General features: G+C 35.6%; 1 protein-coding gene across 1 annotated transcript; it reads right to left on the bottom strand.

Annotated features, from left to right (window-relative positions):
* Window positions 1-222: 222 nt before the first annotated feature.
* Window positions 223-26417, bottom strand: LOC123532563 (uncharacterized). The gene is made up of 4 exons (XM_053517602.1): window positions 25726-26417; window positions 14433-14720; window positions 11297-11440; window positions 223-1827 (listed from the first exon to the last, which is right to left on the bottom strand). The coding sequence occupies exons 1-4, from the start codon at window positions 26375-26377 to the stop codon at window positions 1190-1192; spliced, it is 1722 nt and encodes a 573-aa protein (XP_053373577.1). The 5' UTR covers window positions 26378-26417; the 3' UTR covers window positions 223-1189.

Raw genomic sequence — 26417 nt, 5'->3', positions numbered from 1 at the left:
GTCGCGCAATATTTCCGCTGAAGACCTCGTGCATATTTCCCGATACAAAGCTAATAACCTAAATATATGCTATGACGATAAATCACTTTCAACCTCTTTATTCAACATACCTACGAATTTCTTGCCTGAAGTACAACATGTATTTCACAAAACGCCAGTTTTCAGTTCCCATTGGATACGGAAAATATACAATGGTATAAGCAACAAGAAACATTGACAGAGTAATGCTTGAATAATTTTATTGCGATATATAACACATTCTATAGGCTTTTAATCCTGTGATAGAAGCAGATGATGAAGCTGTCCAAATGCAGAATGTTTATAATTTTTATTACTAAAAAAATACACTTCTTTCAATACTTCACATGAACTTATTCAGTCAGAGCATTAAAAGGAGTTACTAGTAATAAACATAAATGAGCCGTGCCATAGGAAAACCAACATAGTGGCTTTGCGACCAGCGCAGACTGGTCTGGATCCATGCTGGTCGCAAAGCCACTATGTTGGTTTTCTCATGGCACGGCACAAATGGACTCAATTATAATTCTAGATTATTAATCAGATATTTACATCCATGATTAACAATTTTAACAATTACTGAAAATTTGAATTAATAGAAAATTAACATATTTTAAGGGCATACCAGAAATTGTGACAGTCGCATTATAAAGAAAGCCATTATGGCCCGATAAGTTCAATGGTTAAATGCAGGTTATAATCTTTGCACATCAGTAACGCATATAAACGGATACAGTTTTTCAGTTTACAAAACCTTCATATCCAGCAATTTAAAGAGAAAAAACTTTTGATACTTCAAAACCGGTCATATTTAGCGATGGAACCCTTCTTCAGTTTTAACAATATTTAAATGCGCTATCGCCGTGACTGGTTTAAGAAAATGCATTCCATAAAAAATCAGAATATAATCTACATTATCACATTCTATCTTCCTTTTGCTTTTAACAAATCAAATTTGCATATTGTACAACTGCATATTTAATCAGTGCAACTAATTACAATAATATCTCAATATCGTTTATATATATAAATGACAAAATGTTCCATACAATACTGAAAACTTATATTTTTAAAATATATCTTCAAAATAACGTTAATTTAGAATATTGACTAGATTCTGACGGAAAAAGTATACCCGTTACAGAGCGTTCAAAGCATTTATTTATTATCTTCATTTTTGCTTTTTGGAAGATTTGGACGATGATTTTTTGGACGCTTCCTTTTCGGACGATTTGGGCGACGATCCCTTTCCGGACGATCCCTTTCCGGACGCTGACGATCCCTTTCCGGACGCTTTCTTTTCGGACGATTTGGGCGACGATCCCTTTCCGGACGATCCCTTTCCGGACGCTGACGATCCCTTTCCGGACGCTTTCTTTTCGGACGATTTGGGCGACGATCCCTTTCCGGACGATCCCTTTCCGGACGCTGACGATCCCTTTCCGGACGCTTTCTTTTCGGACGATTTGGGTGACGATCCCTTTCCGGACGCTTTCTTTTCGGACGATTTGGGCGACGATCCCTTTCCGGACCCTTTCTTTCCGGACGACTTGGACGATTTTTTACTGCTCCCTTCAGTTTTAGCGGACTTGAGTCGATTTATTAGATGTCCAAATTTCTTCGTAATGCTTGGTTTAGCCATACACTTATCCTCCATCAACTTTTTCATTGTCGGGGAATGACAGGCCTGTAGAGCGCAAAATCCACGTGTGTACCAAATATCATTTTGATTACACGTACAGAATTTATCTCCAACTTTGACAATGTCTGAGTACTTTATTATTGCCGCCCCCTCCCTACATGTTTTCTCTGAAAATATAAATTGAATTGATTTTGATATATTGCAATCTAGAAGATATTCCTTCCAGGCTAATTCAAAGACTCTTTGCAGGAAAAAAATGCTCTCTTGATCACCAGTAATTCCGTATATAGATTTTGACATTTTATAAGAGTTATAGCCATGTATTCACACACAGAGTTGTTGGTCTGATTGCCGTTATTGTCACGCCCTTTCCATTCCTCACGAGACACAGGTACTAATTATTTCATAAGCGTTCTCATGTGTGATTTAAATTGGTTGACAACTTTCATTACAACCTCCATGATACTAGTAGTCCGAAAGATAGGGCACGTTCATTTACTTTTTCTGAGCCCAAGCAAACACTTTATTTCATTTGACGGCCAATAAATTTAAAGTTGCAGGAATTCCATTTCTTTGTTGCCAAAGCGGGTGAAAAAGCGGGTGAAAATTCCAAATTTTCAACATTGGTGCCAATATCGTCGCAATAGTTATTTTTTAAAATTTCCGTTTATTTTCTAAAGGAAGCCTTTCTATATCATTTTTTTTTCATGAGAATGGATTTATTGTATAGAAAACATAATTTTCAAAAGTGCACTTGCCCCTTCATTTCTATTTTATATGTTTTATATGTAAAAATAATGCTTAAATATGCGCAAAAATAGTACATTTTTTACGATTTTCGCATTCACACAACTTGTCAATATTTGTCATTTCAAGAGCGTACATGGAATAATGTTGTGGTAGCTTTATGTCTCTGTAGCATGCCTCTACTTGATAATAGTATATAGTTTCTTGCCAGAGATGTTATGCTAAGCAGAAAAAATATGTTTGTTTACATATAACCAACAGGCCGAACACTTTTTTAACTTTCATTATGATCCCCATATTACCTTGGCATGACCAAATGTGAAGTTAAACCAGCAGAAAGTGTTAGTCTGGTTATAGATCTCCCCATATTACCTTGGCATGACCAAATGTGAAGTTAAACCAGCAGAAAGTGTTAGTCTGGTTATAGATCTCCCCATATTACCTTGGCATGACCAAATGTGAAGTTAAACCAGCAGAAAGTGTTAGTCTGGTTATAGATCTCTCCATATTACCTTGGCATGACCAAATGTGAAGTTAAACCAGCAGAAAGTGTTAGTCTGGTTATAGATCTCCCCATATTACCTTGGCATGACCAAATGTGAAGTTAAACCAGCAAAATGTGTTAGTCTGGTTATAGATCTACTTCAGATTAAAAAAAAAACAAAGCATTAACTGGCTAGGGAATTGTGAATGACAATCCTAATTTATTTTATGCTTTTCAGTGAAATACTGAACTTTGTCAGTGAAATAAAATTGATATTTTCACTGCTTCAAACAATGAAAATATCATATATTTTTTACTGGTACGGAACTAAAGCTAGGTCTACCATTATACTTGAATGCAGGCACGTAGGAAGCATTTTCAGATGGGGGAGGTGGGGAGGGTTTTTTGTTTTTGTGTTGTTTTTATTTTGTAGTCTTTTAGTTTGAGATGGGCTAAGCACTAGGCCTACTGTGCTAAGCTGTATACCTAGCACGGTGCCTGCTTAGTCAATCTAAAACAATTACAAAACTGCAGGTTACAGCTAAAATTGACTCACTGTCAAAAAATGCTCAAATTATCTCCACCACGCCTGACCCCCCCCCCCCCCCCCCCCACCCCCTGTTCCTAAGGCCCGGGAATGCGAGTGAATATAAATTATACATAATCGAAAATTCCTTGCAAAATATACTTCAGTAAAGATATAGACATATATAAATATTTACAGGATCATAAAGACATACTTTCCATCTTAATAAAATCGACTGTGACTCAATGCAGACTTGGAGCGCCGGTATAAATTACTGACTCCGGTATATATCGGATTAATTAAATTTGAACGAAAACTATCTTAAATGTGTATATTTTGTAATCATGGTGATACTAATCCTAACCTTTAGTCAGTATTTTATGCATATAATGCACTAAATGCGTGCGGACATGCAAAAATATGCATATTTTAGCCGTGCGCTACAACTGATAATCACTTTCGGGCATGCACAGAAGCCCGCTCCAACTCTGCAACAAGAAATCATTTTTTTCTGCATAGATATCATGACGTCATGAGGGGGTAAAATTGACATGATTTGTTGAAAACCATTGAAAATACATAAGATAAAATGAAAAATTGTTTATTTCAATGCAAGATCGGAATATAATTCACTCGTGAACACCAAAATTTACAGTTTCACTCGTTGCTGCGCCACTCGCGAAAATCTTTATTTATTGTGTTTACTCGGTGAAATATATTTCGATCTAGATCTATATAAAGGATGTTTGTTTGCTTTGAGTGAATATGGATTATAACCTCATTGAGAGGTGAGAAATTGAGGTGAGAAAATTTCAAATATTCGAGGTGAGATATATTATCATTATTATTATTATTATACCAGATTTATATAGCGCCCTTTTCATGATCAATTTCACGTTCAAAGGCGCTTTACATAGTTCAAATGCAGCCACACAGGGCGCATAATTCATTGATCGCGGCCGATGAGCATTTTGAATAGGACAAGTATATACGTGCTGGGGAAAATATTTCATGATGGGCCTGTGAATTCTTTACTTGTGGGTGAAACAGGTCTCATAAGCATAAATACGACTAGCTTCTACTGATTATAAAACATACCGTACGATTTGTTGTGAATTAACTGTAGTTGTACTTTTAGTAGTTCAACCGCAACCCTTGTTTAAGAGCAACATTTAAAAAAACACGTTTTTTTTCATCCTCAAGTAATAAGTAAGTAGACTCGCCCAGTTCAATCAACATAGAGCGCTTACTTCACCCGATTTACATTCGGAACATTTTCACGCGTTTCGGGCTTTATCGTATGTTTAACATGGGATTTTGGAACCGTCCAAAGATGTTGGAAATGTTTGTCTCATTGTTTATTTTTTGTTAATAAAAATGTTACTGCTTTCATTGTCTACCACTTTTTTCCACCCTTGCCTGAAAAAACAGTAATGAGTTTGTACACTGTTCGGACAATTGTGCTCTGTTGAAATTTAACCAAACACAAGTTTACCTGCATAAACAGAAAGCGTGATATGTCATCATGCGCGGATCCAGAGGGGGGGGGGGGGGGGGACCGGGGGTCTGGACCCCCTCTGGAAAATCTTTAAAAAAGGAAAGAAGACAAGAAGGAAAGAAAATGTTTTTCGAAAAAGGCAATATTAGGCAATATATGCGGCTGCTGCTACATACGACCCCGACATAATTCATATTATTTATCTAAAAGAAACTAAGAATTTTACCTTCAAGAAAGCTTGATTTTATCATTTTCCCCAAATATAACAGGTTAGTCCATAAAACTGCCCCAGAATGCAAAAAATGAAGTGCACCGGGCGATGAGAAAATGCTGTTCCTATGGTCACTATGACCGTCCTACTGACTAAATTACAAGACACCAGTGAGCCGTAATCTTTTACCAGAGAGGGACAGGCAGAGTGCCCACGGCAGAGAGATCAGAAATCAGATACAGGCTTGTCCGGCTAACTTAGCCTAGCTCGTTGCGAATAGACAGCTTGGTTCTTTAACGTACCCAGTGTATAGCACTGATACACGCAAGGATTGCCTGGGTTCCTGACCAGTACACCTCTAGTTGGGTGGGAAACACTGAAAAGCGTTTCTGAAAATTCCCGAGTAGCTGCCGGGGATCGAACCCCCGACCTCAGGATTGGAAGGCCAGTGTGCAAACTACTGAGCTATCCGTCCACCTGGTGGTATTAATTAGAAAATGTACCGGAATCGTTAAGTCATCACATGTGAAAATAATACATTTAGGCGTCGTCACGCTATGTACCCGGATAATCATAACTCTGTTCAGCGACCCTAACTCAGTGCCAACATGGCGGATGTAAAGCCGATACAACTTTGTTTTCTGTGTAATTACGATGTATAAAGGAATGTTTCTGTTGTTATATCTATCTCCATTGATCAAGTGTATATTTATTTCAAAATGTATCATGTTAAATATATCAACCCTTCTGTTTTCAGGTAGAGAAACGACGAACAAGGCAAATTTTTCAATGAAAACTTTTACAAAAAATCTTTAAAAATACTTATATGCTTTTGATGCCTCGACTATTTTGTTGTTTGAAAGCAAAAATATACTGCTTTATAGACCCTTTTACATTATGTTGTTAACACACTACATGTTGACACAATACATGTTCAAATGTAATGAAAGCGAGAAAATGATTAAAAACCTAACATTGAGTTGATAAAAACCGAACTCAGTTTACATGAGGATGGATAAAAACCTAACTTAGCACGCGAAATTGCGTGAACGGATTAAACTATCTCAAGCTGAATTTACTTTTAGAAATACTTTATTTTAATTGTTTACGTTCTGATGTTTTTAACATTACTTTTATCGTGTGTGTATTTTTCATTTACAACTTTGTGATGATAAATTTTTTCACAAGTAGTTTTATGTTCCCTATCTATTTTATTTTAGTGTTTTCAAATATTTTTGTCTCTTAATTTTTAATATGTAGCAAAACAGCAATGTGCAAATGATTGGAAAAACCCTTTAGAAAATTAATGCGCTATAAAAGTCTGGAAATTTTGATATTATTTATCTATAGAAAATCTTTATTTCCTTTAAGTTGCTTAACAATGCACTTTATACAGCTTCTACTCTCTTTCAACACATACATCTGTTTTCGAAAATAGTTTAGTGTTTAAATGTGTATATCTTATCCGACGTTAAATAATTTTTATTAGATTTCTATGATATTTTTCATAGTTGATTTACATGGGATAGACTATTATGAATTATATATATATTAAACTAATGATATTTTTTTTCATGAATGGAAAAGTATGGTGGAAGAGAAAATGCATTGTGCCGGATCACGGAGTCGGGTGGCAGGCCTGGGTGTGGGTAGGTGGAGAACATGCCATTAAGCACAGACGACAGGTGTTGGTTGGTTATCGTCTATTCATTTTCCACTTTCCTACCGTAGATACCTAAAAAACCCACTATAGTCACATAGTCAAAATTTCACCCTTTATACTGATTTGTAAGAATTAAACCTTTATGAAACAACGACAAACTTAGAACCTGGAGATCTGAGTTTCTTTATAATTAGACACATATGGATTGAGAAACATATACACAAGACATTAGTCAACAGATATTATGACTATAAATATTTGCCTTGTTAACTATAAAACTGAAAACGCGTAAAGTTCAAGATCTTTTCGTCACAGTGGCCCGAAGTCCTGACAGAGTTAGGTTATAAAATACGTTCCGAATGTTTTTATGCATATTAGCGACTCACGTTGTTTTGGATTATTATTTGGTGACTACTGGCCGTCCAACATTCCCGCAGACTTCTGCTCAGCGTTGAATTCTACCTTACCAAATTGTAAACTACTTTACTTTATAATATTTTTCATTGTTTACGTATGCTGCAGTGTTTTAAAAAAGTCCATTTTGAAGTCTAAGGAATTGTAAACTTTTTCCTTTATTTATAGATTTTTTACAGATGTATATTCATGTATGGATGCAAATGATGTTCCTTTAGAGCTATAATGAAGTTTCAATCCATTTCATCGTTTTATAATTTCATTAACTATATAAATTTCAAATGGTTTTATTTTAAATGAATCGTAAATGCGTGAAATCTTTTACTTTTGTGTACTGTAGCTACTTTTTTATATGCTTTAATGACTAAATTTGATAAGTAGAAAAACACTTTTTCGTCTTTATTACTAATAAATTGTGACAAAGATTTTTAATCACGTATAAAACCATGTCAGTGATAGATTTGGATTTTGTTTCACTTTCTACTTAAAGAGACAACGAAAAGCTTCAATATAATTGCTTTAAAGCAAAGAAATGGCCCTTTATATATCCAAACCTGTTTCACTTATGTATTTTAGTTACATGGCGTAGTTATGCGAATTCTTTTAAATATGTATACGATTATACTATATTACGTTTAACTATAAAGTTTTTCATCACAAAATACTCTATAAAATTTTATAGATGAGGTCGACAGAGATTACATGTGTACGGACTACCCTAGTAAAGCCATTACATTATCCCTCACAATCACGACAGCAAACAATCTAACGCATTTTGTGCTATCTACATTTTACGACCCGTCAAAAATGAAAGCTTTGATGCTGCCGCGGACCCAGCAAACGATTGAAAAAGCAACTTGATGCGAAAACTCACGAGTCCGATAATTTGACATAGGGGATCCCACATCCCTGCAGGTGTGGGTAGGTCAAAGAACTTTGAGCATCAACAGTCCATAAATAAAGCACAGACGAACAGCTGTTTTTGTTTGGTTAGGTTTTTATCCATTCTAAGTTCGTATTTATCCAGCACTGTTTCCTATACCAGTTAGGAATTATCCGCAAATTTAAACCCACCTCATAATCAATACAGTTTTTAAGCTATAAAAATGAATTTCAAACCTTGATACTGTTAAACATTGTCAAAGAGACGTTTATAGAACTAATACATTTGATAAGTAAGGTCTTACTGCAATTTCTGGTACTTTAAAACAGTTAGAAACATAAAACATGTTCATTTTGAAGACTTCTTTGAGTACATTTTAATGAATTCCAGACACATAATGTGACTTTTCGATTGAAATATTTAGTACACAAAACATTTTATCAATACAGGATATTATGACTATCAAAAGTTTTACGCTAACATTGCATACTAACATAAAAACATGAAAAAAGACAAAGAAATTAACTACATACATCGTCTTTCTGTCAGCCATGTTGGCACTGAGTTAGGGTCGCTGAACAGAGTTAGGATTATCCGGGTACATAGCGTGGTCGTGTAATGTTTTTATGCGAGAATAGCGACAATACACGTTTGTTTGTGTATTAACGTGGCTATGTTTGTGACCTCGACCTTCGGTCTCGGTCACCAACATTCCCGCGAGCTTCTGCTGGCGTTAATACATATCCCTACACAAATATGTTTGGTAACCCTATTGCATAACCTTTAAATGAAGTCATTTTTCCAGCTGTTTACGAATAGGCTGCACGTGCAGTGAATTTGGAAAAAAAAGTCCAGTTTTTCGACAGCTAAGAGCAAATTTAAACTTTTCGTACCCAGATATTAACAAGATTTTTACAGCAGTATATTTCAATTGTATTGGAAACAAAGATCACGTATCCTAGAGAGCTGATAATGAAATATCACAACACATTTCATCGTTTTTAATAATTATCATAAACCTATATCAATTCTGACAAAAATGCGGCTTTTATTTTACAAGTAAATACGAACAGGCGGAGAAAAATCCGTATTGTACCTTTTGCATTGTAAGTTGTGAGACTACTTTATTTAATATGCATGACCTGACACATCTCTATAAGTAGCGCGCACAAAAACTATACTCAGTTCTGTTTTAACATAAATAAATTGTGAAAACAAAGAATATTTTAACGACAAAGAAAAATAATAAAATGACCATGATAACAGTAGCTAGATCTGGGATTTTGTATTCGACTTTCGTGGAAAAATGAAAGAGACAACGGCAATAAGAAAACTAATCAATATAATGACTCTGTTAAAACAAAGAAATGGGTTCCGTTAAAATATCCAAACCGTTCACTATAGTGCTAGTGTTTAGGTTAAATGGCGCAGTAGTTATGCGAATTCATTAAGTAAAACGATTCAACACTATTATTACGCCATATTGATAAGCTATATGAAGGTTATTCATGCAAAATATACTCTTATACAATTGCCCTCTATAGTGAGGTCGACATGTAGATTTATTGACTGGAAAAACGGTACTACGCAACATGAGTTGATTAAAGCCTTACATATTTTCCCATCTACGATCTACGACCCAGGTCAAACAATTCTTAACGCATTTCAGATGGCTGATCTACGATCTACGACCCGGGTCAACCAATTCTGAAAGCATTTCAGATGGCTGATCTACGATCTACGACCCAGGTCAACCGATTCTGAACGCAATTCAGATGGCTGATCTACGCTCTACGACCCAGATCAGCCAATTTTGAACGCATTTTAGTTGGCTGATCTACGATCTACGACCCGGGTCAAACAATTCTGAATGCATTTCAGACGGCTGATCTACGATCTACGACTCAGGTCAAACAATTCTAAATGCATTTCAGAGGGTTGATCTTCGATCTTCGTCCCAGGTCAACCAATTCTGAAAGTATTTCAGACGGCTGATCTACGATCTACGACCCAGGTCAACCAATTCTGAAAGCATTTCAGATGGCTGATCTACGACCCAGGTCAAACAATTCTGAAAGCATTTCAGATGGCTGATCTACGATCTACGACCCAGGTCAAACAATTCTGAATGCATGTCAGATGGCTGACCTACGATCTACGACCTGGGTCAAACAATTCTGAATGCATTTCAGAGGGTTGATCTTCGATCTTCGTCCCAGGTCAGCCAATTCTGAAAGTATTTCAGACGGCTGATCTACGATCTACGACCCAGGTCAAACAATTCTGAATGCATTTCAGAGGGTTTATCTACGATCTGCGACCCAGGTCAACCAATTCTGAATGCATTTCAGATTGTTGATCTACGATCTGCGACCCATGTCAACCACTCAGTTTGTTGATGTACGATGTACAAGTCAGCTGCGGGAGATGTATTTTGTGGAATCTGCGTATTTCAAAGTTTGTTATTCTTGTATTACAATTCGTATTGATTCATGTTCCTGATTTTATTGTTTAATGTTTTTAGGTTTATGTACTTTACTGGTACTTTGTCGAATAAATGGAAAAGATCTACAACACGAATGAGTTCACCATAAATCCAAATATACTACTACTACATATTTAAGAAATAATCATGGTACAAATAAAATCAAACGAACGACCCTCTGGAACTACATGTACTTTCTTACAGCAGCGTATTTACACAAAGCGCGTGGAATCAACGTTCGTGAATACGTCATTTACGGCACAAGAGTCATTTTACACGCCGGTGTATAAGATGGAGTTTTCCAGCACCGATGGAATACCGGAAATCACCTTCTGGTACGCAAAAAAGGCATATCTTTCGTCACATTTTATGACGTCGAAACGACACTGCTAAAGTTGCTAGCACGTTTTTGGCTCCGCCATTGAATACGTCAGTATGATTTCTTTTCATTTATCATTTTACAAAACATATAACAATGGTATAGGGTTATGATGTTAGTCATAGTATATTTTTTTCAGTAGGTTATAGAAATATAAAATATAGTTTTATAGGTATATTTTAGTCGTGAACATCATGCAGGTCTTACATTTTCATTGCTACGACACCCTTGAATATATTGCTTCTGCACGGTGCTCACGCGGTGAAAGATAGTTTCGATGTTAGATTGAAACAAATAAATTCTAAGTATTCCACATATTATGATATATCAAATTGAATGTACTTACCGTTTGGACATACGTAATTACAATCCTTGTCAAAAATCGGATCCATACATTCCAAAAGCTTGAGGGGGCACGATGGACGATTACAAGTAATGGTGTCAGTAGCTGGGTCGCATGTACAGTTTTCGCATTTGTGTCCAAATTGTCCTGAAATATTTATAATCGCACTAAGGTCCGTGTTCAGCTTTCATAGATAGAATAAATTACATTGGACAAAATTATGACGCCGTGAGTACGAAATAAACATGATCGGCGAATTCCGACTTCGGATTAGGTTGATGCACTTTGTTTAAATGAGCGACATACAACATGTATTAGAAGTCTTAGGACAAGTACATATGAGCCGCGCCATGAGAAAACCAACATACTGGGTTTGCGACCAGCATGGATCCAGACCATCCGCGCAGTCTGGTCAGGATCCATGCTGTTCGCTTTTAAAGCCTACTGCAATTAGAGAAACCGTTAGCGAACAGCATGGATCCTGACCAGACTGCGCGGATGCGCAGGCTGGTCTGGATCCATGCTGGTCGCAAAGCCACTATGTCGGTTTTCCCATGGCACGGCTCATATATGTGTACTGCTTGGTGGCAAAGTACGAATACAATACTTTACCACGTTAAAGGGAGATAATTAAGATAAAATACATCAGGACAAGAATATTAATTTTTGACAGTTGAACTCTTTATTAGTACTTATAATGAGTAGATATGTAAATTTATAAAGAACGTAGTGATTTGAAGTACGGAAAATTTACGTATGCAAACAAAATAATATGAAAACGTTTAATTTTCCTTTAGAACGCTCGAGTATATTTACCAAAAACACCAAAGTTAAACCTAACCCTAACTCTTAGTCAGTATATTATACACTCAATGCGTACGTGAGCCCACCCGCTTAGCTTAGTAGGTAGAGCGTTGGTCTACGGATAACTGGGTCGTGAGTTCGATCCCCGGGCGGGGCGTATGTTAAACGCGACTATTTGATAAACGACAATGTGTCTGAAATCATTAGTCCTCCACCACTGATTCATGTGGGGCAGTTGGCAGTTACTTGCGGAGAGCAGGTTTGTACTGGTACAGGATCCAGGAACATTGGTTAGGTTAACTGCTCGCCGTTACATGACTAAAGTACTGTTGCGAAACGGCGTTGAACCCAAAACAAACAAACAAACAATGCGTACGTGCATCAAAAAGCAGTAAATTAATGTTTGCGAATACATTCGGTGAAAGTTATCTTTTTTTCCATGCAACGTCTGGAAAATGGCACTTTTCAGCTATATTGATATTTGCGAATACATTCGGTGAAAGTTGACCTTTTTTTCCATGCAACGTTTGGAAAATGGCACTTTTCAGTTAAATTATGTGGCGAATACATCCGGTGAACGTTGACTTTTTTTTCCATGCAACGTTTGGAAAATGGCACTTTTCAGCTAAATTAATGTTTGCGAATACCTTCGGTGAAAGGTAACTTTTTTTTATGCAACGTTTGGGAAATGGCACTTTTCAGCCAAATTAATGTTTGCGAATACATCCGGTGAAAGTTGACTTTTTCATGCAACGTTTGGAAAATGGCACTTTTCAGATAAATTAATGTTTGCGAATACCTTCGGTAAAAGTTGACTTTTTTCCATGCAACGTTTGGGAAATGGCACTTTTCAGCTAAATTAATGTTTGCAAATACATCCGGTGGAAGTTGACCTTTTTTCCATGCAATGTTTGGAAAATAGCACTTTTCAACTGAATTAATGTTTTCGAATACATTCGGTGAAAGTTGACCTTTTTTCCATGCAACGTTTGGAAAATGGCACTTTTCAGCCAAATTAATGTTTGCGAATACATTCGGTGAAAGTTGACCTTTTTGGAAAATGGCACTTTTCAGCATATGCTTCTTCATAGGCCACTTGCAGACTTAACAACGCTGATATATTGAAGTGAATTGTTTCGTTTAACATGACAGTGTTTAAGTTGTTTTGTATATACAACTATTTAGATCTGACATAAAATCTTGTAATTCTTTAAAAAAAAGTCATAAGTGCTATCCTTCAGTGACAAAACCTGAAGCAGGATTTCAACGTACCAGCATTAAAGGTGGTCAGTCACATTTGAAAAACCATTTTATGACAATTTCCATTTTTAGTGTTTTCTGTTAGAGATTTATTTCATGAACAAAAAGACTCAAGGCATAGAGTTAGATCCCATAGAAAAGTTTATTATTTAATGAAATTGCAATTCCCTATAGAAGTATAAAAAAGACATCTTATTTTAAAATGACGCTCTATCAGTCGTTTACATTGCGTTTGTGTTCTGGGATCCCAACCATAACAAAGGAAGATAAAACGCCAATAGCTAAGAATTCATTTCTGTTCAATCTGTTGGTAACCAACAGATGAGAAATAATGATTTCATATGACGTTTTTCTTCCTTCGTTAGTGTGAGGCCCAGAACGACAAATGCAAAGAACTGAAACTTTATAGAAGTCGTTTATAAAGTGTCTACTTTCTTGTCGTTCTGTGGAAATTGCAATTCTTCATAAATAATAACAACTTTTGCGGGTGGGGCGGGGAACGAAACAACGCCAAAAGAGGAAAACGTCGTTCAGAAATCAGCCACCATAGTATAAGTATCTAGTATATTAACTCGAGATGCTATTTTTTCCAAGAAAATATAGAGCTGTGCACACTGTATTTTGCGGTGATGTACACAAATACACAATACACGGACAACATGTACATTATATACCCTTCACACTACAGGTATATACATTTTTGACGTTTGTTGTAAAACGTTGTTTATATTGAATAAAAGTCATCATAAATATAGGGTATTTCGAATGACCATAAAATTTTTATGTTTTATATTCTATACAAACTATCAAATAGTTATTTATTTGTAACATATATATATCATTTTTCTCTTTCATCACCCTTAATAATAAGTCTGGACCAATTTACATATTACAATGTATTATACTGAAAGGTCGTTTCCATGTTAAAATTGTAACATAAAACCTAATTTTATAATACAGCCTTCATTATGGCCTTATTGTTTTTAAATTTAAACTTGATATGAAAAAAACATAAACTTTGACATAGCATTCCAAAGCCATTTTCAATAAACAAGTGTTCCTAGGTAGTACTTACCTGGAGGAACAGCTGTTGGAGAACTTGAGCATCCACATTCTGGGCAACAACTGTCGGCATCGTATGCTGTTCTGTTGTGAGGGCATGTTAATGTTTCGCAGTTTTCCCATTCTTTCTTGCACTTTTTTTTGTCGCATTCCATACAGCACCCGTCTTTCGAAACCTTTTGCATATTGAGACCGCAATTTAGAGTTGGACATGTCTTCGGTACACAAGTGTACACCGCGCTAGAGCCAAGAGCGCAGCAGTCACACACCTTACATTTATCAGCTGGGTCAATAAAAAGTCCTGAAATATAAACACCGTACTTAAAAACAACTTCTGGACAATTGCTTACCGAAATCCTTTAAAAGAATGTTAATATTTTTATCATACTTCAAGCAGCCGAAAATACATGTGCCCTCTTTCTTACATATTTTCAAAAGATGGACGGTGGGAAGGGGGGAGAGTGGCATAAAAAAAAACAATTTTCGGTTGCTGTGCATTTAAATGTGTTAAATTAACGATAATGCCACATAAGTATTTGAAGTTGATGCTTTAGAAATAAAGAAATCGGACTAATAAAATAATATTCTACGCAGTGATCTCCCTCACCTATAGGTAGAGTTTCTGAAGTTGAAGGGACGCATTTCCTGTGTGCAGTTTGACTTTTCTTAAAAAGACTGCCACAGTCAAAATATGACAGAAAAGTCATATTTGGAAACTTATTATTTCGTACTGGTAATAGGCAGAGCCTATATTGGGTTAAAACTTAAAAGGTATAATTTCCTCCACCCTTTTTACACACACACACATCTATTTCAGCTGGATTTTAACTTGAAAAATGCGCATAATTCCACTTTAAATACCTATTAATATCTTAAAACTTCTTTGTTGAGACCACGCTTAAGAGTTTCAGTACTCACATTGTCTATTTATTTACCTTCCAGCATATTTGTAGTCTCACGGTGGCGTTATTTTAACTTCCGGTTTTATATATCTATATGTCAGTCTCCTGCATCCAACATTTTTGTGGTTTAATTCACATTTCACGTAATTTTTGTGGTTTAATCCACCTTTCACGTAACTTTTGTGGTTTAATCCACCTTTCACGTAACAAGGTTTTCCTTTTTTGACTTTTAATGTGATAAAAAGCGAACCATACTATACATTATTTCAAAGAACTCTTAGGTTGATAATTTAGATTTTTAGCACATCAAAAGCATCTTGATTAGTTTTGAATTGATCAAATATAAAAAATTACCTATTCTGATATGGTACTAGTAGTATTGTCCAGCGTAAATTTTGGTCATTTTAGACACACAAAAAAATGAGAAATTGAAAATTTCCATTTTGACGTATATGTTGATGGATTGTTATAAAAATTTCCGGAAACCTTAGAATAAATACACAATTTCCGTGAAATATTTTTGTAAACATTAGAAAAAAGATTCAAAGCGTTACATGAACAGTATAATTTTTAAACTGAGAGAATACAAAACAAGAGCACCGCCTTGCGGGTGCTGACGCTCATCTGATTTTGTTTTGTATAATAGAAATATTGTCCTACCCATGATTTCCTAAGTCTAAAAAGGGCCATCATTCTTGCAAAAAGCGGGATAGAGTTATGTTTCTTGATGTTCAGCGTCCGCTTATGATGGTGAAAAACTGTTGCAAGTTTTAAAGAAATAGCTTTGATAGTTTATGAGAAAAGCTGACTTAAACATAATACTCAACCAAGAAAACTGATTTTCTAAGTCCAAAAGGGGCACCAATTATTGCAAAAAGCAGGATGGAGTTATGTTTCTTGATGTACAGGGTAAGCTTATGATGGTTAACAAGTGTTGCAAGTTTCAAAGCAATAGCTTTGATAGTTTAAGAGAAAAAGTTGACCTAAACATAAAGCTTAACCAAGAAATCTGATATTTTCTAAGTCCAAAAGGGGTCATAAATCTTGCAAAAAGCAGGATGGAGTTATGTTTCTTGCTGTACAGGGTCAGCTTATGATGGTGAACAAGTGTTGCAAGTTTCGAAGCAATAGCTTTGATAGTTTAGGAGAAAAGCTGACCTAAACATAAAACTTAACCAGGAAACGCCGACGCCAACGCCGATCAAGTGATGAAAATAACTCATCTTTTTTTTTTTCAAAAAATCAGATGAGCTAAAAATGGTGTTAAAATTGACCTATAAAATATATCTTAAAAGACATAACAACCCTTTTGGTGGATTAAAGAATAGGACTTAATAAGTATCCGAATGAATCAAGTTATTGAATAAGCGGTATCAAAAAGGCAGAAAAGGGTAGGGGACGAAAGCAGATCAGTTTACAGCTCGATGGAATCACGCTACTTCTATCACAAAACTAAGCTGTTATTTATCGAACGTTGCTGTATTCAAACGTATGGAAGCGTCCTACTGTCAACTGCGAGAACTGTTATGGAGTCAGTGCTTCTTAATTAGGACTTAGTATCTCCTAATTAGGACTTAGTATCTCCTAATTAGGACATGCTTTCTCATCATTAGGAAATAGTATCTCCTAATCCGGACATGGTATATCCTAATAAGGATTCAGTTACTCGGAATTGGGACTTACTACAGTATCATCCGGCGGCGACTAGAAATAAAATTACAAACAAACGATATAGAAACGATCGACAGTTTCTTTTTATTCTATATGACAATTAAACTATTGACATCAAGTTGGATGGGATGAGTATATTAGTCAATTTGAGTATAATTACAAAAACTTCGATTGCTTTGACGCGTAGATTGGCTAGAGGTAACTATGACGTCAAACGTCAGTTTCATTATCACGTAAAGATTATAAACCAGAAGATGTTTTTATCATTATGTTTGTACAAAGCATAAAAGTGAACATAATAGTGTAAAGTATCGTGCAAAAAATTGCAACGGAAGTATTATTCCAAGTTGATAACTTGACAGATAAATGGTGACAAAAAAAAAAAAAAAAACAAGGATAAATATCAAACAAGGAATGCCACGTTCCAAAAACGCAGCCTCCCCAAACGTTAACCCAGAACGCGGACGCGTACACGACCAACACATGCTCCTCATCTTAACAGACACGGAGAGTTTAGAACGAATAACATTCCCTGAAGAATAAAATTATAACAACATTGATTGAATGTACGGGGAGACAAGCCATCATTTAGGTAGTTCTGCACGTTCGAATCTATTTCTTTTTCTTCGATGTCAAATCTTTATTTTTTTAAAACTTTAGAATATACTAACAAACTTTGACAAATAAATGATAGGTGGGTGTTCTGGACCTTTCCACAATATTTTAAGAGGGAAAATTACTTTTTTGATATTTCCCAAATAGATTTTTTTTTCTAAAATGTAGATTTTAAATCACACTTCTCACAGTCACTAATGAATATGTATTCTTTAATATTGTGAAACAAAAATGAGCCGCGCCATGAGAAAACCAGCATAGCGCATTTGCGACCAGCATGGATCCAGGCCAGCCTGCGCATCCGCGCAGTCTGGTCAGGATCCATGCTGTTCGCTTTCAAACCTTAATGCAATTAGAGAAACCGTCAGCGAACAGCATGGATCCTGACGAGAATGCGCGCATGCGCAGGCTGGTCTGGATCCATACTAGATGCAAAGCCACTATGTTGGTTTTCTCAAGGAGCGGCTCAAATGGTTTGGTTTGTGTGCTTGTTTTTGAGAAGAAAGTTTGTGCGTGATTATAGAAATCCGCATATAACATGCTGATTTTTGAGACATTATTTAAAATTATTCAACAAGTCTAACGTTCAAATATATAGAGGACATACATAAGCGTCTTTTTCTCTTGAATTTATTAAAGGAGTTTAATAAGATGATAATATGTGAGGATAAAATGCGAGGTTCTGCCGAGCATTTTATCAATTTTATTCGAGGAGTTTAATAAATTCAATGTGGAAAGTCACAAAGGTTTTTTTTTTCTTTTTCATTTTTATAAATAAAAAAAAGGAAAACTGTCATTGAAAATGCCACAAAAATGTCAAGTATAGGTCCTCAATGAAACAAAAATAGGACCTGGCCTACATAAAGCATGAAAATACCACTTTAACTTGGGGAAAAATAAGGATTTTTTTTCATTCCGCCACTATCCGAACGACCCGGATGTGCTGCTTGGTTAGCTATTTAGTACTATTTTGTACAGAACGTAGCTGTATTTTCTGACGATTTGAATCTGCCCAAAACATCATAGAGTTCACAAGGATAGCTGTTAAAACACTGGAAAGTGACGCGCTTATCTGCAGGGGTGGAGCTCAAAATGATATGCCATGCCATTGAAAAGGGTCTATGAACTTTTATATCTACGCCATCGAGCGCCCGCTTCGGCTTTGTGTGTTCAATTCCTGCCTGCGTCATACCAAAGATGTAAGAATGGTACTAGACATTCCTTTGCTTGGCGCTCATCAAAAAAAAAAATGGAAACATGCTTCCACTCTCTCATGTATTCATGGTGGTTGATATCATCAAGACATGGTGATGTCGAGAGTGACTTATCTAAGAAAAATGAGTCATTCTGTATAAATATATAAACATGTATCCAGGCCCTGAAATATTTCAATTTTTGAGATCGTAACGGCGAAAGCAGAAGCTTCTAAGTACACAACTGGCTGAGTTACCTAAAGTTTCCATGACTGAACATTAATTAGCCTACAGCTTGAAGGTGACCCCCCTCTCCCCCATCCCCCTCTAGGGATTATTGTAAACCCCATTATTTTTAAGCTTCTTGTATTTAGATCATATTTCTGAATTCTGCCTTCTGGCAAGCGGGATTCTATTGAGTTACAGTCTGTTATTTAGTTACCTTAACAATTATTCAATAAATGATAAAACTGGAATGTGGTGATTTATATTGTAGAAACAACCAAAATCATTAGTAAGTGGATTTAGTAATAAGCAGAATATGCTGTTGTCAATGTTCCCGCTTAGTTTTGCCCTTTCAATCAATCAAATCATTTTGTAATATGATTTTGTCATATTTTTTATAAAAATACTCATATTAATTAATTCAATAGGTTTAATTGTCAGAAAATATCAGACATGTCTAAACTATAGTGTTTTCAGATACACATTACGTTAGTATTTAAGAATGTATTATTCAACAGTTTGAAGAACAAGTACGTTACCATTATTATATACGTTACTAAAATTCACGATATCATATAATCATTTCTCAGTCAATAGATTGTTTATGCAATCCTTATTATTATGATGTTCATACTTAGATAATGCGAGTAACTTATCAAGTTCGAACAAGTTTGATACAAAATGCATATAGCACAGCACTGACATTGTAACCTACGTTACGATACATTACTGTGTATTTTAGAAACTGAAAAATACACACTTACAACCGCTTATCTGTTTAACCAAATAAATGCACATAAATCAAAATTGGAAAACAATTAAGGTGCGGGATTCATTCACCTACATCGTCATAATCACTGTCTGTTTCGTATATGGTGTCAATTATATTGGTCATCTCTACTTCTTCATAGTCATCATCAGAGTCATCAGAGTCACTTGTTGCTGATGTATCACAAATTGATTTCAGCTAGTTCTTGAATTACTATATTATCGGAATAGGAATACTAGTCACATTCCAACAAATTTTCTTATCCAAATTTCTATCCAATTTCATCTACTTTTGGTAGAATTTGGCAAATTGATCATTCACACGTGTTATATAATTATGTGCATTTAATGTGACAATTCGGCTACGCCTTGGAATGTTGCAGGGATGGATACTAAGCTTTGCAGTAGGGCGTTACTGTCAATCAGCAAATCAGTGTCATCTGTTTTGGACGGCTGTAGTCTCTACATAATGAAGTAGTTTTGACTTGTCTGTTTTCATTGGCATTCCAGTCGCAGTAGCTATAACGGTCAGGTGACAGGTCCTAGAGGAAAAGAAAGTGTCAGTTCGAGATCTATGTTGTGCTGAACAGCCAAAATACCAACTATTCATACACGTTACGTTCTGCTCTTATCTGTAGTATTGGTTACTTTCCTTTTCACTTCAGCTGTGGCAAATGTTTTCTGTTTTCTTCTCTTAATGGGTCTTGAAATGGAACTGATTTTCAATCAATCTTATTTCAATAATCCATTCGTCGTCATTTTACCTTTTTCATTTGCCTTAAGGTCATGAGCGACTTCTGCTTTAGCAGGAATACCAGACAGTAAATTTCATATTTTTTTTTTCAGCCTTGAATGTGTTCGTGAAGGATTCTATGCCATCATAACCCTGTTAACTTCTTCTTCACTTCTGCGTATCTGAGCAGGTTATACTTCTTTGTGGACGGACATGTCTTCTCTATTCATATCTGCATTCTGAAGTGTTGGTTCAACATACCTGGCTCTGTAATGACGGGTCTTGCACCAGTGAAAATATGCAGCATAGTTTCTACTGAAAAAATTATGCCAACATCAGACTTTGCATGTCTGTTAATTGTCTGCTCTGTAGTAATATCTAAGCATTTCTCAATGCCGGTACTGGAGACCTAGATACACTTAAAGCATTACATCGGAGAAGCTCTCCTGCACCTGGATCAATATTCATTAATGTCAACAGGTAAACTAGGAGGTAGCGGGCATAATTATTGCAGTCAAATGCCGAAGAACAAAGAACACAGTTTGTGCAGAGTTGCTAAATGTAAAATTCAAGAGCAGTAATCTGTGTTGCTTTGATGAGCAACAATATCATGTGAATTATGCCTAGATACATTAACCAAACTTGAACAGTTTTGCCACTTTCACCCTTTCTTATATGAACTGCTGATGTCTGTTAAAATATTCTTCAAAGTAAGAAGAGTTATTATTATAACACCTTTTCTTTGCATAGACTTTCAGTCCGTTTCTGTAATATTAGTGTCTTTTGAAATGCTTTTCATTGCGGGGTTCTGTCTCTTCATACTAAGAGCATTGAAACAAACGCTCACGAGCTTCCATTTCAGACCTGTGTACATTTATGGTATGATTGTAGCATTCACCTGGTAATACTTTATCAAGTGAACCACTAGAACAAATTCCTGATTCTATTACAAGTTATGCAAGACTATTGCCCTTTATTTATTTATTTATTTATTTATTTATTTATTTAATTTTTTATTTCATTTTCCACCCAATGAAATCAGTTTCATTTCACATGAAAAATGATTTTTTTTTATTTATCTTGTTTGTAAATTCAGTTTGAAGAAACTGTATATAATTTATGTAATTAGTAATTTTCGTTACATAGACTTATAAGTTGTGATATGTTCATATGTTTTAAAATACATATTTATAGAATTTGCACATATCTGTGTAACCAAATTTAATAAACCATATCTCAATATTTTTTCGACTTTTTCTGAATTTTTTTTTTTTTTATAAATTTGAAACTCATATTGTCAACATTATATTATTCTATCTTCTCTACTATACATTATTCCCGTATTAATTAGAAATATTTTACAACCGATATAATTATGTCAAGCTCTTATCTGTTAAAACCACAACCCCTTTTTATAACAATTCTGACATAGACATTTCAAATAAATTATAAAATCACATAGTTATATTTTCTTTTTCGTTATAATTTTTGGTAACGAACATATGATAACGTAAAGCGCATGCTTATAAGCGTCAATCTTACCTGCAAAATATAAATCTGTTTATCACATGTTTGACGTCGCGGGAGTGTAATAAAGCCATTAAATAAAAACGATAATACGCTAGTGTAATTAAGAAATAATTTTTAGCAAAACAGTGCTTTATCACTATTTATACACAATGGGCGGATATACGTCGGGCGCCCGAGTGAAATTATTTCGGACGACGTATAACCGCCCGAGTGTATAAATAGTGATAAAGCACTGTTTTGCTATAAATTATTTCGATTCTAATATGTTCTTTATTGTACAATTTATATCAAATATGAAGGAACTGTTTCTTTGCGCAAGCATGGCGCCAATAGTAGGTATTTGTTAAAACACGCCAGGACCGGAAACGGTAATACGTCTTGCGGCAGAATTCAGTTCGAGTGAAAATTATTGCGTATTATTCAGCAATGGGAATTAAACTAATTCAGTATGTGTATAAATTAATCGAAACATTTGTGCAATGTGACATTTCGTTTATGACAGGTTATTAAGTAAAATATTTCATAAAATTCTTGATGCGTACATGGCGCTAAATATCACGTTTACGTGACGTCAACATAACATCATTGTGATGATTAAACAAAGAAGGAAATCAAGCTCTGTATATTTAACAAATAATCAAGGCCTTCAAGTTGCTTATCGTCTGATTTACCACGGTACAGAGTTCAGATGCGTAGGAATTGAACCACGAGGGCGTTAGCACGAGTGGTTAAATACTGAAGCATCTGAACGATGAACCGTGGTAAATCAGACGATAAATAATAAGAAGGCCTTGATTGTTTTCATTCTGACATGCTCATTGATATATTTTAATAAATATTATACTGGACTTCATTTACGCGAGGAGTAATGTATCGGGCGTCATACGGCAATATGACGTCATAATTGACGTCATAATGCTCTCTTACCGGTCCGCGCGTCAACCGTTGTTTATCGCAGAATAAACAGAGCTTGATTTTCTTCTTTGTTTAACTAGAAATCAAATCGAGCCATGTTAGAATCTGCAATAAACAACGGTTGACGCGCGGACCGGTAAGAGAGCATTATGACGTCAATTATGACGTCAAATTGCCGCATGACATTCGATACATTACTCCTCGGGTAAATGAAGTCCAGTATAATATTTATTATAATATGTCAATGAGCATGTCAGAATGAAAACAATCAAGCCCTTCTTGTGATTTATCGTCTAATTTATCACGGTTCATCGTTCAGATGCTTCAGTATTTAACCACTCGGGCTAACGCCCTCGTGGTTCAATTCCTACGCATCTGAACTCTGAACCATGATAAATTAGACGATAAACCACTCGAATGCCTTGATTATTTATTAATTCTAACACGATCCGATTTATTTTCCTATTAAACAAAGAAGGCTGAAAACAGTGAATTATTATACAGCAATTCATTGTTCTGACGTCACAATTATTACCTCATAGCGTCAAACGGCATAGCAGCTTGTTTATATAGTAAAAGAAAGTAAAATATTTGATGTTTCGACGAGAAAGGCTAACATGTGATAAAAAGAATATTACATTTGTGACTTTCCACATTGAATTTATTAAACTCGTTGAATAAAATTGATAAAATTCTCGGCACAGTCTCGCATTTTATTACTTTATTCAACTCGTTTAATAAATGCAATATATAATATCCTCTATAATTATATTCTATCTTTATAAACTGCCAAATTGTGTAGCTAGTAAACCATTTATGGCTAACTGTAGTCCCAGTCAGTATTTTCCAGAAATTATTGATGGTAACGTATAAAGTAGGCTGTAACGTAAAAAAAGAACCAGACTGCCAGATGGCAGAATTTCTGGAATGATAGCTCATATCAGAAATATCCCTAAAGGGGAGGGGAGATAGAGGTTATTGTCAGCTCAAGGTCTATAAGCCCATTTCTGCAAACTAGGAGAAGCGACTGATGCGTATTCTAGTCCTTTGTGTGTTATTTCTATTCTTTGAAGACGATCGCATTCTTATGGGGTAATATAGCTTTTGAAAGCCAGCTTTCGATTGGTCATTTTTCATAAACGAACCGCCATTTTCCTTAAGGTTTCTTTTTGTAATTGAAGGGAAAGATAGGAGCCAGGCTTTGGAGATGTTCGGCGTTGTGGGTAGATTTCAAACTTGAAAGGAAACACTGGTAAAAATTGAAACCCGGCAAGATAAGGATGGAAATGGGCTACTTTGATTAGAAATTGAAGGCAAATGACAAATGAATTGCAATTTTGCTGTAAATGATGATAAACCCCAGAAATATCACATTTTCACAGTTTTGGGTGTATTTTTTTTTTTTTTTCTTCAAAAAAAAAAAAAAAAACAAAAAAACAACTGGATATTTATGGCCTAAAGATTGCTAACTTCTGGCAGTCAGAGGTAAAAATGAACATATTTAACAGTTTAAATGTGTAATTTGTATGCAGATCAGAGTATGAAATGGCAAAACAAGGCTACAGTTAAAGTAATTGCTTGAAAATTATGTCGCTATTTATGGCAAAATCTGACGCGTTGTCTTATGTTACTGAAAATCCCATAAAACCTTAGACACTGTTGATATCAAACTAAAATACGAAACTGGCACAATGTAAGGGAAAAATCTTATAGGCATACAGGCACTTAATAGGAAAATGGCGCGAAAAATATGGTAGTTACATAATGGCAAATACAAATAGTCCTCAGATATTTTGCTCTGTAGAACTATTTTACTTATTTTCTTTGCATTGCTTTTGCTAAAATTACATGGCAGATATATGATTGACATGTAGGTAGCATTTTCATTATGGATTAACAACATGACAAAATATTTCATGAAAATTTAGATCATACACCACCATTACAATTTGGAGTCTCATTTTTAGTTGATTTTGCAGTTTGTGTGTTTGACCGAAAAAAATATTCTTACATCAAACATGATCCTCAAATTTCTTTTGATTTTTATTCAGCACTGACAATATTCTTCAAGTAATTGTAAATAACAGACATCTGAAATGGGTTCTGATTTGTGCCGCGGCCATTGGTCAGTTTTATATAGAATAAAGAAAAACAGGTATTTAGTGTGTTGAAACCTTAAGTACATTAATCGAGGGTTGAGCGCAGTACTGCTGTAACTCCTATCAAATAAAGGAGGAGTTACGACAGTATTGCGCTCAACCCATGACATTTTGCGCATGCTCAGTCGCCTGGTAAAATAATAATAATAATAATTTATTATTATTATTATTAATAGTAGTAGTAGTGGTGGTAGTAGTAGTATACCAGATTTGTATAGCGCATTTTTCATGATAAACACGTTCAAAGGCGTTTTACATATAGCAAACGCAGCCACACAGGACGCGAAATTCATCCATCCTCTGCTAGTACAGACCAAAGAGCTATAAAGATAAACAGAGCGATCTGACCAGAACATGAAATAGAAAGAAATCCTTTTTTAGATACAGGCCTGCCCGGCAAACATAATATCGCCCGCTAAATGTATGTTTAGCTGGGAACCATTAATCATAAAAGGTCGATTAACTGTCGTATAAGGAATGATAGACAAGTAGAAGGGATGAAGCAGTGTGGTATTTTATTGTACTTCTTGCGATGAGACATATTTTTACTTTTATTTTTTTAAGAGTCGGAGCAGCTAGTAAATAAAATGCTTACCAAGACTAAATGACTTTCCGTCCTTAAAACATTTAACAGCGCCTGTGCCACTTGGGTTAGAACCGCTTTTTTCGCTTCCTTTGCTTTTTTCGCTTGTTCCCTTAGAACTGCCTTTGTTGCTTCCGGTGCCCTTGTCGCTTTTCTCTGTCGAACTGCCCTTGTTGCTTCCGGTGCCCTTGTCGCTTTTCTCTGTCGAACTGCCCTTGTTGCTTCCGGTGCCCTTGTCGCTTTTCTCTGTCGAACTGCCTTTGTTGCTTCCGGTGCCCTTGTCGCTTTTCTCTGTCGAACTTCCCTTGTTGCTTCCGGTGCCCTTGTCGCTTTTCTCTGTCGAACTGCCTTTGTTGCTTCCGGTGCCCTTGTCGCTTTTCTCTGTCGAACTGCCCTTGTTGCTTCCGGTGCCCTTGTCGCTTTTCTCTGTCGAACTGCCTTTGTTGCTTCCGGTGCCCTTGTCGCTTTTCTCTGTCGAACTGCCCTTGTTGCTTCCGGTGCCCTTGTCGCTTTTCTCTGTCGAACTGCCTTTTTCGCCGTTGTTACCCGTCTCCCCCTTATTGCTACCCTTTGAACTTTTTGTGTTTTCGCTGACAGCTTCCGTTATGTCATATAAAACACAAAGTAAAATCACCAGAAATACCAGAAATAAAAAGGACTTCATTGTTGAACTCCTAGTATCAGGTAAATAAAATGACTTAAAA

Source organism: Mercenaria mercenaria, chromosome 11 (genome assembly GCF_021730395.1).
Source record: "Mercenaria mercenaria strain notata chromosome 11, MADL_Memer_1, whole genome shotgun sequence".
Lineage (NCBI taxonomy): Eukaryota > Metazoa > Mollusca > Bivalvia > Venerida > Veneridae > Mercenaria > Mercenaria mercenaria.
Note: the sequence above shows the minus strand (reverse complement) of the source record. Positions and strands in the feature narration are given on the sequence as shown.

Bases quoted from the DNA above. Each gene is read 5' to 3' on its own strand.
- LOC123532563 (XM_053517602.1), bottom strand. From the start codon at position 26,377: ATGAAGTCCTTTTTATTTCTGGTATTTCTGGTGATTTTACTTTGTGTT. The intron at 14,721-25,725 runs GTAAGCATTTTA...TTTATATTTCAG, and splicing joins CGGAAAGTCATTTAGTCTTG to GACTTTTTATTGACCCAGCT. The intron at 1,828-11,296 runs GTAAGTACATTC...TTATATTTTCAG, and splicing joins TAATTACGTATGTCCAAACG to AGAAAACATGTAGGGAGGGG.